This window comes from Jaculus jaculus, chromosome 19 (assembly GCF_020740685.1).
Source record: "Jaculus jaculus isolate mJacJac1 chromosome 19, mJacJac1.mat.Y.cur, whole genome shotgun sequence".
Classification (NCBI taxonomy): domain Eukaryota; kingdom Metazoa; phylum Chordata; class Mammalia; order Rodentia; family Dipodidae; genus Jaculus; species Jaculus jaculus.
This window is the reverse complement of record NC_059120.1, coordinates 37683456-37697902: the sequence shown is the minus strand read 5'-3', so window position 1 is coordinate 37697902 and position 14447 is coordinate 37683456. Positions and strand designations below refer to the sequence as shown.

The 14447-nt window shown below is 44.6% G+C and overlaps 1 protein-coding gene across 1 annotated transcript in view; it reads right to left on the bottom strand.

The window, feature by feature from the left end:
• The window catches only part of Ampd1 (adenosine monophosphate deaminase 1), a 41424-nt gene that overhangs the window by 21971 nt on the left and 5006 nt on the right, over positions 1–14447 (bottom strand). Inside the window, exons 2-4 of the mRNA XM_012950943.2 lie at positions 12614–12791; positions 10303–10468; positions 7253–7418 (exon numbers count right to left, since the gene is read on the bottom strand). Coding sequence (XP_012806397.1) covers positions 7253–7418; positions 10303–10468; positions 12614–12791 — 510 coding nt within the window. The remainder of the gene's footprint in view (positions 1–7252; positions 7419–10302; positions 10469–12613; positions 12792–14447) is intronic.

Genomic DNA, 14447 nt, shown 5'->3' with positions numbered 1-14447 from the left:
ACTTGTATCCTTAGGCCTTGAAGGCAAGTGCCTTAACTGCTGAGCCATCTCTCTGGCCCTGAAGTGTTTTTGTTTTTTTTTTTTTTTAAGTTTGATTTACTTATTTGAGGGATCCTGAGAAAAAGAGGCAGAGAGAGAGATTGAGAGAGAGAATGGGCATGCCTGGGCCTCTAGCCACTGCATAGGAACTCTAGAGGCATACTCTACCTTGTGCAACTGGCTTTACATGGGTCCTGGGGAATTAAACTCTGGTCATTAGGCTTTTCAGGCAAGCACCTTAACTGCTGAACCATCTCTCTAGCCCTGGAGTGTTTTTATTTTATTTATTTATTTATTTATTTATTTTGGTTTTTCCAGGCAGGGTTTCACTCTAGCCCAGGCTGAAGTGTTTTTTAAAGAATATTTTTATTTTTACTTATTTATTTGAGAGAGAGAAATAGGTAGGTGGGGGGGGGGCAGTCAGGGAATGGGCACACCAGGGCCTCCAGCCACTGAAAATGAACTCCAGATGCATGGGCCACCTTGTGCATCGGGCATACGTGGGTCCTGGGGAGTCAAACCAGAGTCCTTTGGCTTTGCAGGCATGCACCTTAACTGCTAAGCCAGCTCTCCAGCCCTGTGTTTTTGTGTTTGCTTTTGTTTTTTGAGGTAGGGTCTCACTCTTGCTCAGGTTGACCTGGAATTAACTATGTAGTCTCAGAGTGACCTTGAACTCACGGTGATCCTTCTACCTCTGCCTCCCTAACCCTGGTATTAAAGGAGTGCACCACCATGCCCAGCTTTGAAGTGTTTTTAATACAAAGAGAGATACAAAATAACTTCTTGGGGCTGAAAAGATGGCTCAGCTGTTAAAGGTGCTTGCTTGCAAAGCCTGGTGGCTTGGATTCAATTGCCTACATAAAGCCAGATGCACAAAGTAGCACATCTGAGCATCTGAGGTTCATTTTTGGTGGCAAGAGGCCCTGGTGTGTCCATGTTCACTCTTTCTCCACCTCTCTCTCAAATAAATAAGAGAATAAAAATATTTTAGCTGGACATGGTGGCACACGCCTTTAATCCCAGCAGAAGGCAGAGGTAGGGGGATCACTATGAATTTGAGGCCAACCTGGGACCACAGAATGAATTCCAGGTCAGTCTGGGCTAGAGAGGTATTTCAATTAAAAAAAAAAAAAAAATATATATATATATATATATATATATATATATATATATATATATAACACATCTTATTTCAGTAACTAATTCTTTTTAAAGATTTTTTTTAAATTTTTATTTATTTATTTATTTGAGAGCGACAGACACAGAGAGAAAGACAGATAGAGGGAGAGAGAGAGAATGGGCGCGCCAGGGCTTCCAGCCTCTGCAAACGAACTCCAGACGCGTGCGCCCCCTTGTGCATCTGGCTAACGTGGGACCTGGGGAACCAAGCCTCAAACCGGGGTCCTTAGGCTTCACAGGCAAGCACTTAACCGCTAAGCCATCTCTCCAGCCCTTAAAGATTTTTTTTTATGTTTATTTGACAGAGAGTAAGAGGGAGAGAGAGAGAATGAGCATGCCAGGGCCTCCAGCCACTGCAAACAAACTCCAGACTCATGCGCCTCTTTGTGCCTCTGGCTTATGTGGGTCCTGGGGAATCAAACCTGAGTCCTTTGGCTTTGCAGGCAACCACCTTAACTGCTAAGCCATCCCTCCAGCCCTCAGTAACTAATTCTTACTGTAGTTATGTGTGCTCTGCTGCAGCATTTGAAAAAAGATGAAACTGGTCAATGTTCCCTTCTTTGCACTGCTGACAGTTTCCATGTAAGAACCAAGAACAGAAGCTCACTGTCAGAGCTTCTCAGCACGCATCCTTCACTTTCAACAAATTTTCTCACTCATGCTTCTTTACCACTGTGCCCAAGGAAGGTATCAGAGAATCTCCTGCTTACAAGTGATGCCTAAGCAGCTATAGCGGGGGAAAGCAGGGGACTAGAGAGATTGCTTAATGATTAAGGCACTTGGCTGCAAAGCCAAAGGACCCAGGTTTGATTCCCCAAGATCCATGTAAGCCAGATGCACAAGGGGACACATGTATCTGGAGTTCGTTGGCAGTAGCTAGAGGCTCTGGCGTGCCCATTCTCTCTCTGTCTGTCTCTTCTTTATTTCTCTTTCTCTCTCTGCTTACAAATAAAATAAAATTTAAAAAGTTATTAGAGCGAGAAAAGTAATAGAGGAAGAAAAGAAAATGTCCAGTTCCTATCCAAAAGTGGGAGGTGAGGGGTTAGGGGACAGCTCGGTGGGAAAAGCACGTGCTGAGCCTGCCTGACAACCTGCTTTTAGACCCACACAGAGCTCAACGCAGTGGCAGGTGTTGATAATCCTAGTGTGCCTATAGCAGGACGGATGGTGGGGGCGGGGCCCTGCCACTCACAGGCCAGCTGGGCTGGAACAGGTAACAGCAAACAAGAAGCAACCCTGTACCCAACGAGGTGGGGAGGGAGCACCAATACCTGAGGTTGTCTTTTGACTTCCAAATGTGTGTGCTCGCATTCACACAGACACAGGTTAAAAAAATAATAATAATTGGAGTCCAAGGTGGTGGCGCACGCCTTTAATCCCAGCACTCAGGAGGCGGAGGTAGGAGGATCTCCATGAATTTGAGGGCACCCTGAGACTACATAGAGAATTCCAGGTCAGCCTGAGTTAGAGCAAGACTTTACCTTGAAAAAAAAAAAAACAAAAAAATTGGGTCTGGGGAGATAGTTCAGTAGGTGCCAGCATTTGTTGCCCAATAGTGAGGACCTGCATTTGATATCAGCACTCACGTAAAACTCCAAACATGTTCAGGCATGCCCATGACCACTGCGCTGAGCAGGGCAGAGACAGGAGGATCAATGTGGCTTTCTGGTCAACCAGTCTAACTGAGAAAACAGGGAGCTCCAGGTTCAGTGAGAAAGTCTATCTCAGGGAAATAAAGGGAAACAATATCAGAGGAATCTACCTGCCATCACCCCACACATGGGGATACACATTTGCACACAGGCACGTGCATGTGCACACACTCCCCCCAAATTTTGAGAGATGGGGAGCATAAAAGAAGGAAAATAATATATAACTATGTCAAATAGCAGGGTTTTTTTGGTGGGGGAAGTTTCCGAGTAAGGTCTTGCTCTAACCCAGGCTGACCTGGGATCCACTATGCAGTTGAATTCACAGCAATCCTGGGATTAAAGGCGTGCACCATCACTCCCAGATTTTTTTTTTTTTTTTTTTTTTTTTTTTTTTTTTGAGGTAGGGTCTCACTCTAGTCTCCAGGCTGACCTGGAATTCACTATGGAGTCTCAGGGTGGCCTCGAACTCACAGTGATCCTCCTACCTCTGCCTTCCAAATGCTGGGATTAAAGGCATGTGCCACAATGTCTGGCTGTTTGTTTTTTTGAGGTAGGGTCTTGTTCTAGCCCAAACTGCCATGGACTTCACTATGTAGTTTCAGGCTGACCTCAAACTGATGGGGATTCTTCTACCTCAGCTTCCCAAGTGTTAGGATTAAAGGCATGCACCACCATGCCTGACCTACAAATAGAACTTTTGTACCTCGTGTTTACTATCCTAGAGAAATCAAGTACAAATTAGGCAGAACAAAGTCAAGGCAAACATCCTATATGGCAGTATTATACTGGATGGATAAACCAAGGTCGTGAATTGTTAAATTGGACACATCTTTAACCTGCTTTAAGATTTAAAGACTGGAGAGAAGGATCCAGGTTCAATTCTCTAGGACCCACATAAGCCAGATGCACAAGGTGGTGCATGTGTCTGGAGTTCATTTGCAGTGGCTAGAGGCCCTGGTACGCCTGTTCTCTTTCTCCTCTATCTCTACCTGCATCTTTTGCTTTCTCTTTCTTAAATAAATAAATTTTAAAAAATTTATAGAAAAGTGGTTGTGGAACTTGAAATCTTTAATATGACAATTTTGAAGTTCAAAAATCTAAAAGATTTTGTCCCCCCAGAAATATTATTTCTTGGAGTATAATCCTAAAGATGTAAGACAATTGCACAGATAGGTATGTATAAATATGTATATATGTTGAAAAAGTTAGAAATCTGGGGTTGAGCTCAGTGAAAAAGTACTTGCCTAGCAAGCACAAGGCACTGGGAAAAAAAAAAAGTTAGAAATATAATAGGTGTGTGGTGGTTTGATTCAGGTGTCCCCCATAAACTTAGGTGTTCTGAATACTAGGTTCCCAGCTGATGGATATTTGGGAATTAACACCTCCTGGAGGGAGTGTATTGTTGGGGGCGGGCTTATGGGCTTTATAGCCAGTTTCCCCATGCCAGTGTTGGCACACTCTCCTGTTGCTATTGGTCCATCTTATGTTGGCCAGGGGGTGATGTCCACCCTCTGCTCATGTCATCGTTTTCCCCTGCCATCGTGAAGTTTCCCCTCAAGCCTGTAAGCCAAAATAAACCTCTTTTTCCCAGAAGCTACTCTTGGTTGGGTGATTTCTACCAGCAATGCGAACCAGACTGCAACAAGGTGTGATGTGGACCTGTAATCCCAGACTTTGGGAGGTAGAGGCAGGAGGTTCAGAAGTGCAAGGTCGTTATCTGCTACATAACAGGTTAGAGATCAACAAGGGCTACATGAGACCTGGTCTCAAAGCAATAACTACAAGAAATTTAGGAGCAGAGCATGGTGGTGTACGCCTTTAATTCCAGCACTTGGGAGGCAGAGGTAGGAGGATTGCCATGAGTTCAAGGCCACCCTGAGACTACATAGTGAATTCCAGGTCAGTCTGGGCTATGGCGAAACCCTACCTGAAAAACAAAAAAGGTTAAAAGAAAGAAAGAAGCAAAGAGGGAGAAAGAGGGAATGGAGGGAGAAGGAAGGAAGGGAGGGAGGGAAGAAGGGAAGGGAGGGAGGGAGAGGAAAAAAGGAGAAATAGTTCCATTCATAGCAAAGACTAAGGAAGGCAGAGGTGCTGTAGTGGAGGTCTGTTTAGAAGTAGGTTGAGTGAGGCTGGAGAGATGGCTCAGTGGTTAAGGTGTCTGCCTGCAAAACTTCATGACGCTAGCTCAGTTCCCTAGTGTCCATGTAAAGCCAGATGCACAAAGTGGTGCCTGTATCTAGAGTTTGTTTGCAGTGGCTAGAGGCCCTGGCTCACCCATATTCTCTCTCACACGGATGCTTTCTGTGTCTCTCTGCTTGCAAAAAAATTAATAAAATATTTTTTAAAAAGAAAGAAAGGCTGGAGAGATGGTTTAGTGATTAAGGCACTTACCTGCGAAGCCTAAGGACCCAGGTTTGATTTTCCAGGTCCCATATAAGGTTTGCAGTGGCTAGAGGCCCTGGAGCACCCATTCTTTCCTTCCCTCCCTCCTCCCTCCCTCTCTCTCTCTCTTCCTCTGTCTCTAAAAAATGAATAAATAAATAAAAATCTTTTGAAAATGTAAAAATAAAAATAAAAGAAGTAGGTGAGCATGGAAGCATAAGAATAAACAGGGCTGGACAAATGGCTTGGCAGTTAAGGAGCTTGCCTGCAAAGATAAAGGAGCCAGGGTTGCTTCCCCAGGACCATGTAAGCCAGATGCTCAAGGTGGCACACGGAGGTCATTTGCAGTGGCTGGGGGCCTGGCATGCCCGTTTTCTCCCTCTCTCTCTTATGTTTTTTTTTTTTTTCCTGTTTTATTTATTTATTAGAGACAGAAAGAAGGAGAGAGAAAGAGTGAGAATGGGTGTGCCAGGGTCTCTAGCCACTGGAAACAAACTCCAGATGCATGAGCCACCATGTGCATCTCGCTTATGTGGGATCTGGAGAACTGAATCTGGGTCCTTAGGCTTTGCAGGCAAGTGCCTTAACTGCTAAGATACCTCTCCAGCCCTCCTTTTTTTTTTTTTTTTTTTTGAGATAGGGTCTCACTCTGGCCCAGGCTGATCCAGAATTAATTATGTAGTCTCAGAGTGACCTCGAACTCATGGCAATCCTCCCAAGTGTTGGGATTAAAGGCATGTGCTACTATGCCAGCTCTCCAGCCCTCTTTCTATCTGCCTCTTTCTCTCAAGTAAATAAATTATATATATATTTGGTTTTTCAAGGTAGGGTCTCACTCTAGCCCAGGCTGACCTGGAATTCACTATGTAGTCTCAGGGTGGCCTCGAACTCATAGTAATCCTCCTACCTCTGCCTCTCGACTGCTGGGATTAAAGGCGTGCACCACCATGCCCGGTTAAAATATATTTTTTAAAACTTACAAAAAAAAAAAAATAGGTAGCTGGGTGTGGTGGTGCATACTTTTAATCCCAGCACTCAGGAGGCAGAGGTAGGAGGATTGCCATGAGTTTGAGGCCACCCTGAGAATAACAGAGCAAATTCAGATCAGCCTGGACTAGAGTGAAACCTTACCTTGAAAAAAATAAAAAGAAAAAGAAAGCCAAGCTAAATATTGACATTGATTGATTGATTGATTGAAGAGAGCATGAGAGAAAGAGGCAGAGAGAAAGAGAGAGAGAGACAGAGAGAATGGGCATGCCAGGGCCTCCAACCATTGCAAACGAATTCCAGACACATATGCTACCTTGTGCATCTGGCTTACATGGGTCCTGGGGAATTGAACCAAGGTCCTTTGGTTTTACAGGCAAATGTCTTAACCACTAAGCCATTTCTCTAGCCCTAAATATTGACTTTCTTTGTAGATAATGGGAAATAGCTAAAGGCTTTTATTAGGAAAATAATGTACTTGGATCTGTGTTTTATTAACACTTTTTTTTTTTACTTTATTCATTTATTTGAGAGAGCTAGAAAGAGGCAGACAGAGAGAGAGAGAATGGGCGTGCCAGGGCCTCCAGCCACTGCAAATGAACTCCAGATGCATGTGCCCCCTTGTGCATCTGGCTTACGTGGGTTCTGGGGAATCAAACAGAGGCCCTTTGGCTTTGCAGGCAAACACCTTAACCATTAAGCCATGTCTCCAGCCCTGGATCTGTGTTCTAATGAACCAAAATAGGGTGGGATTGAAATGTAGCTTAGTAATTAGGAAGTTATCACAATAATATAAACAAGGAGAAACAGTTCTAAATCTGGGTTTGGGGTGGCAATGAGAGAGCACGTTTAGAGAGATACAGCACGGACTGAGTCACGGGATCGGACACGTGGGCAGCAATGAGAACACAGCTACCACTGGATCAGTTACAACTGAGGAATATACATTAAAGTTAAAATTTAGCAGTTAACCTAAAAGATATATTCTGTACTCTTTATAAAAAATAAATTACCTGGATAGAAGCTCTCATTTGTTACCCAAGCTTCACCGTCAATGTTCCTCAAGTACTTGGAAGGGGTTTTAGGGAACCTCTGAAATGACTTCTGCATGTATTTTTCCCGTATACATAGCGCTCGATACAGACCTTTACAAACTATTTCAAAATCTTCAGCTGTTACCTGTAAAGAAGGTGTCATATGTCAGAGACAATCTGTGGAAACCTGAAAGGTGAGTCAAGCTAAGTACCGGCAGCTCCCAGCTTTTCTGTGTATTGTAGCCCACGAGGGGTCTCATCTGCCTACCTGGCTGGTTCCCAAGAGCCTTGGACCTCGGATCTCTCTCCAGGAGCAAGTCATGGAGTTTTTCTAGCCCTTTTGCCTCTATCATAACTTACTTGTCCTATGAGTGTTCCCCTTGTAGTCTCATAGTGTGCGTGTGTGTGTGTGTGTGTGTGTGTGTGTGTGTGTGTGTGTGTGTGGTGCTGGACTCTAACCCAGGGCCTTGCACGTGCTAGGCAAACACTGTACTGCTAAGTCACATCCTCAGGTCCTGTGTTTTGGATTTTGCTACATAGCAGTGATTATGTAGCAAATATGATTAAATGAACCCCATTTTCTATATGGTGAATTCCAGGTCAACCTGGGCTAGACTGAGACCCTACCTCGAAAAACCAAAACAAAAAACAACCCTCATGTTTGGGCTGGAGAGATGGCTTAGCAGTTGGGGTGCTTCTCTGGCAAAGCCAAAAGACCCAGATTCAATTCCCCAGTACCCACATGAAGCCAGATGTAGAAGGTGGCACATGAATCTGGAATTTGTTTGCAGCAGCTAGAAGTCCTGACATGTCCACTCTCTTTCTCTCAAGTAAATAGATAAAATATTTTTTTAATAAAGAACCCATTCTGATATGATATTCTGATATATGCCTTCCTTCCATGTAATATGTGGATATTCAAAGTGTAGAGTTCATAGCTGGGCTTGGGTCTTTAATCCTAGCACTTGGGAGGCAAAGGTTGGAGGATTGTTGTGAGTTCAAGGCCAGCCTGAGACTACATAGTGAATTCCAGGTGAACCTGGGCTAGAGTGAGACCCTACCTTGAAAAAATTAAACAAACAAAATGTAAACTTCTGAAGACAGGAATTCAAGGTTCCAGGTGCCCTCTAGCTTTCGAAGGACGAGCCACCATTCCCTGGAAATCCATCTTCTTTCCTTTCATTCCTGTTTGCTTTTTTTTTTTTTTTCTTTTTTTTTGAGGTAGGGTCTCACCCTGGCCCAGGCTGACCTGGAATCCACTCTGTAGTTTCAGGGTGTCCTCAAACTCACGGTGATCCTCCTACCTTTGCCTCCTGAGTGCTGGGATTAAAGGGGTGCACCACCACACCCGGCTCCTGTTTGCATTTTTGCTAAGCACACAGATACTAATTTTTATGCCCTTTTGAACTCTGGAGTTCTTCAAACTCTGTTTCTCACATACTTATTTATATTAGATATTTCATTTCACTTAGCTAGTGTCTTAAACCCCTGCTATGTGCAGAGCAACCATGTTACCATACTAAAGGAAAAAATAAACAAAAATGGCTAGCATTTCAATGCTCTGACACTTTTAAGTATCTCAGGACTTACCCATGGGATTAGTTATATGAGAAGGGGGCTCAGGATTGGTCATTAAAGCTATATTTGGAGCATCGGCTGATGGCTACATAGCAGTCTCACCAATTTGATGCTGATGTTGCAATTCCATGTGGCAGAGATTTATGAATTGACCAACTGTTTGGGGGCAGGACAGAGGGTCATATTATTGGTAACATGAGTTTAGTAGTCCTGTGACACACTGGAGACTGTTCCGAGCAATAATTTACCGTGTAAGCATCTGCAATGAAACCGGAGAGTTCAGCTGGTCAAAAGACAATGAATGGCCTTGCAGAATTTTCTAACCTCTATCTGGTCTTCCTTCCTTCCTTTCTTTTTTCTTTCAGATCTCTCCTTTCTTCTCTTGTACCTCTCCTTTGGCTGATATATTTTCTTTGATTGATTTATGCGACCTGCACTCTTTCCCTGTATTTTAGGTCTCTATTGGGTTTATCTTTGCCTACAGCGCACCCCCCCCCCCCCCCCCCCCCCGTGCCTCCTTGAGGTGTCCTTTTTTGTTTTATGATGCAATCAAGAGTAGGAGGCCTTGGCTTCCCATGAGGCTCTCTTTGCTCTCCCCCTGTTGTTGTTTTTTTTTTTGTTGTTGTTGTTGTTTTGTTTTTGTTTTGTTTTGTTTTTTTGAGGTAGGATTTCACTCTGGTCCAGGCTGACCTGGAATTCACTATGTAGTCTCAGAGTGGCCTCAAACTCATGGTGATCCTCCTACCTCTGCCTCCCAAGTGCTGGGATTAAAGGCATGCGCCACCACGTCCAGCTGCTCCCTCTGTGAATTGTTTTTTTTTTTTTTTTTTTTTTTTTATTTGAGAGAGAGAAAAAGGCAGCTATAGAGAGATAGAGGATGGGTGTGGTGACACATGCTTTTAATCCCAGCATTTAGGAGGTGGAGGTAGAAGCTGTGAGTTTTGAGGCCAGCTTGAGACTACATAGAGAATTCCAGGTCAGCCTGGGCTAGAGGGAGACCCTTCCTATAAAGAGAGAGAGAGAAAGAATGGGTGCACCAGGGCCTCTAGCCACTGCAAACAAATTCTAGATGCGTGTGCCACCTTGTGCATCTGGTTTATGTGGGTACTAGGGAATGGAACCTAGATTCTTAGGCTTCTCAGGCAAGCGCCTTAACCACTAAGCCATCTCTCCAGCCCTCTTTGGGCTGCCTGTTTTCCTTATTCTTCCCACTGGACTCTGGGGCACCTACAGTGCATCCTGCTCCGTATTTTCCATGTCCAAGCAAAGCAGGCAAAGGAGAAATTGTGTGAGGTGATAAAAGCATATAGCATTACATCTCACATGAACCCTGAAATGCAACAGCGAAGCCTAACAAAGGCTGCATGGGCCGACACCTGCCTTAGCAGAGGTTTGAAGCACCAAGCTAAGGGGCTTCCCAGCAGCTGCCTCTGGAAGACCAGCCAACTCACCCCAGACGCGTAGTCACCAGTGATCTGCACTCTCTGGAAGTCAGGCACATTCTCATAGGAGGAAGAGGAAGAAATGAATTCATCGAGTTGGGCCAGTTTCGTGGGAGATGTTTCACTTCGTGGAATGGACAAATTAACAGTCTTCCGTCCTTGAAAATGCTTTTTTCTGGGTTTGAAATTAAAAAAATAGGACTTAACTTTGTCTTCTTTATAATACATGGATGTTTCACTATGTCAGTCTGAAGATAAAAAGTGAAAATTAAAATATGGGTTGGGTGTCAGCAATAGGATATGAGCATAATGGTTGAAGACATCAGTCAAGAATACTGACCATTTCCTTTTTTAGTGTAACTTAGAACAGTGGCCCTTAAGAAACATTCTAGAAGGCCTTCAACATGACTCCCTTTCTCCTGGGGAGTCCATTCTCTGTAGAAAAGACAGTCTAGGTGTGTAATGAGCACAGGCTCATTATGTCATTCTATCCATGTTCTTTCAATTCTGTGACTAACATCCCCCCATCATGACAGTATTACAGTATGCTGCTACGGCTTGAATCTGAAACACCTCCCACACTACACATGATAAAGGCTTGGTCACCATCCTGTAGGAATAGCACAACTTTTAGCAGGTGAGGCCTAGTGGAAGGAAGTGAGCCAATCAGTGGGGACCTGCTCTTGGAGATCCTGGGATGCTGGGTCTCCCTCTTTCTCTTTCTTACGCTCTCTCGCCTCTGCCTCCCACTTCCTCTTTGCTTCCAGGCCACCATGAAGTGAGTAGCTTATTCTCCCACACCACAGGCCCAAAGCAAGGCCAAGTGACCATAACTCTGAAATTTGGAGTGAAAATAAATTTTTCCTTCTTTTAAAAAAAACGAAAACATTTTAGAGGCTGGAGAGATGGCTTAGCAGTTAAGCACTTGCCTGTGAAGCCTAAGGACCTCAGTTCGAGGCTTTATTCCCCACGTAAGCCAGATGCATTTGCAGTGGCTGGAGGCCCTGGTGTACCCATTCTCTCTATCTGTCTTCCTCTTTCTCTTTCTGTAGCTTTCAAATAAATTTAAAAAAAAATTAAAAAAAAATTTAAAAAAAAATTTAAAAAATTATTTATTTATTTGAGAGGGAGAAAGAGGCAGATAGAGAGAATGGGTGCATCAGGGCCTCTAGCAACCACAAATGAATCAAATGAATTCCAGATCCATGTGCCACCTTGTGTGTTTGGCTTCACTTAGGTACTAGGGTTTCAAACCTAGGTCCTTAGGCTATCCAAGCAAGTGCCTTAACCACTGAGCCATGTCTCCAGCCTCAAATCTTTCCTTCTTAAGTCCATGTATCTCAGGGTTTTTGTTGTTGTTATTTTTGTTTGTTTGTTTATTTTTTCGAGGTAGGGTCTTGCTCTGGCACAGGCTGACCTGGAATTCTCTATGTAGTCTCAGAGTGGCCTCGAACTTAAGGCGATCCTCCCACCTCTGCCTCCTGAGTGCTGTGATTAAAGGCCTGCACCACCACGTCCAGTTTATCTTAGGTATTTTGTTACATGGAGGAAAAACTGCCTAATACAGCTGCCTTGTAGGATTTCTGTGATATTTAATGTAATAAAATGCCTAACACATACCTGGAACTTATAAGGTGCTTTGATCAATATTATTTTCGCTTTTCAACAAACATTTATTCTACTTTGAAGAAGCACAACCTCTATTAGGGCTCTGGGGGGCATCAAAGGAGGAAGTGGGCAGGCTGCTGCTGCTAGGTTGGGGAGAGGGCTACAGGAATCCCAGGGGAGCGGTCAGCGAAAGTGTGAGGGCTATGCCATAGAGAGCAACAGGAATGTTAGGAAGAAAGGGAAACGGGCTTTTTTGAGAGGGATCTCTGGAGCGCGCGGCGTGGGTAGCCATGGCGAGGGTGGGCACGGAGGACAGGCGGGCCGAGCAGCGCCCCGAGGCTGGGGAGCCCTGGCAGAGACAGAGCCGAGGTTCCCGGGTCCAGGAAACACAGCCCTGCTGCTGACTCGAGGCGCCCGAGCTTGTTTACGTGACAAGTGTGTTTCCTGTCGCAGGCAGCCCACTTTGGATTGGAACAATTGCGTAGAAGATGAGTCCTCTCGTCTGGGTACACAGGAAGGCTTCCCCAAAGGATATTGTTTCCTGTCCTTGCTGTCTCTCTCTAATGCATGCAGAGAGAAGGAAGAAGAAATCCTACCCCTGGAGGGGTTCTTCCTTTGAGGGGGATCTTCGTTCCGACAGGCTGAATCACACCTGCCTAGCATTTCTCTCTCCTTGTGTGCCAAGGCGCTGCGTCTTCTCTACGCCACTTACCTCATGCCCATGGACATGGACAGAGCCTCCATCTGGAACATGTGCGCTTGCATCTCGTGGAGAGAAATCGGACAGATCTCATCCACGTCGAATGGAGAGATCTCCTGCCGGCCTCCTTCGTCTTTGACTTCAGAGGCAAACACTCTTTCAGCAAAGCTGCGCATTGCATCATCAATATCTAAAAGAGGTTTTTACACGTCAGTGTCCAAGCCCTTTTCCAAAAGTCCAGGAGCTTCTGTTAAGCGGATTAAGGGCTGTGCTGGGTTTAGGGCTTCCCTGGTCATCAGCCAGGGTTACTGAAACATGGCAGAGCCGAAGGTCTGCTGTCCCATTAGTGGATTTCTGTGTGGGTAGTTTGAAAATTTGTTGTCAGGGGGCCGGAGAGATGGCTTAGCAGTTAAGACGTTTGCTTGTGAAGCCTAAGGACCCAGGTTCGATTCTCTAGGTCCCACATTAGCCAGATGCACAAGGTGGCACATGCCTCTGGAGTTCATTTGCAGTGGCTAGAGGCCCTGGTGCGCCCATCCTCACTTTCTATCTCTCTCTCCCTCTCTCTGTCCCTAATAAATAAATAAATATGTCTTTAAAATAGAAAAAAAAATGTTAAAAATAAATAAATTGCTTTCAGAAGCTCAAGTCAGATTTTCATAGCACATTTCAAAGGGCTCTAAGGAGGAAATCGGCTTGTACAAGGTAGCACTCAATGTGAGATTTCTTGTTTGCCCAGAGCTCCGTTTGACTTCACAGTAGTCATAGGACACAGTCCTTCCATTAGATTGCTGGGGTTGACCTGGTGGTTCTGAAAATGTGAAGGGTTGTTGATCCTTAGCGTTTTTATTCTGAAGAGATCCAGCGGGTCCAGCGATCACTGGGAAAGCAGTAGTTCTAGGAAATACATATGACCTCCAGCACCTCCCATTTTCTCAAGACTATGAGCTCTCACACATCAACCCTCATTTTTAAATTTTGGTCATATATGTGTGTGTGGTATGTGCATATGCATGTTGATATGAGTACAGCACATGTGTGTGCATACATGTATGTGTATGTATGTGTAGTGGTCATAGGTTGTTATCAGGCATCTTACTCTGTCACTCCACATTATTTATTTATTTATTTATTTGAGACAGGGCCTCTCGCAAAACCCAGTGGTCCCAAATTCACCTAGTCTAGCCATCCAGTAAGTTCTAGGTATCCAGCTGTTTCCACCTCCCCAGATATGGGATTATAGTTGCACTCCACTAATGCCCTGCACGTCTATGTGGTTTCTGGGAGTTGAACTCAGGTCTTCATGCTTTAATGGCAAGCACTTTACACATTGAGCCCTCTCCTCCACCCACAAACCTCATTTTTTAAAAGCCAGACAATTGGTGAGAAGCTGCTTTGTGAAGGAAGAGAGCCACCAAAACTCACTATTATGGGAACCGGGCATGGCGGCACACTAGGGAGGCAGAGGTAGGAGGCTCACTGTGAGTTTAAGGCTACCCTTGAGACCACACAGTGAAATCCAAGTCAGCCTGGGCTAGAGTGATACCCTACTTTGAAAAACCAAAACAAACAAACATACAAACCAAAAACCTCATTACCATGTGCTAGGAGACCATTTCTTAAGGACATGGCCATTGATAATGAATGACTCTCTGAAAGCCAACCTTTTTTATTTTTATTTTTTCGAGGTAGGGTCTTATTCTAGCCCAGGTTGACCTGGAATTTACTATGTATTCTCAGGGTGGCCTCAAACTTTTGGCTATCCTCCGACCTCTGCCTCCCGAGTGCTGGGATTAAAGGTGTGCGCCACCACTCCTGGTCCTGAAAGCCAACCCTTTTTATACAT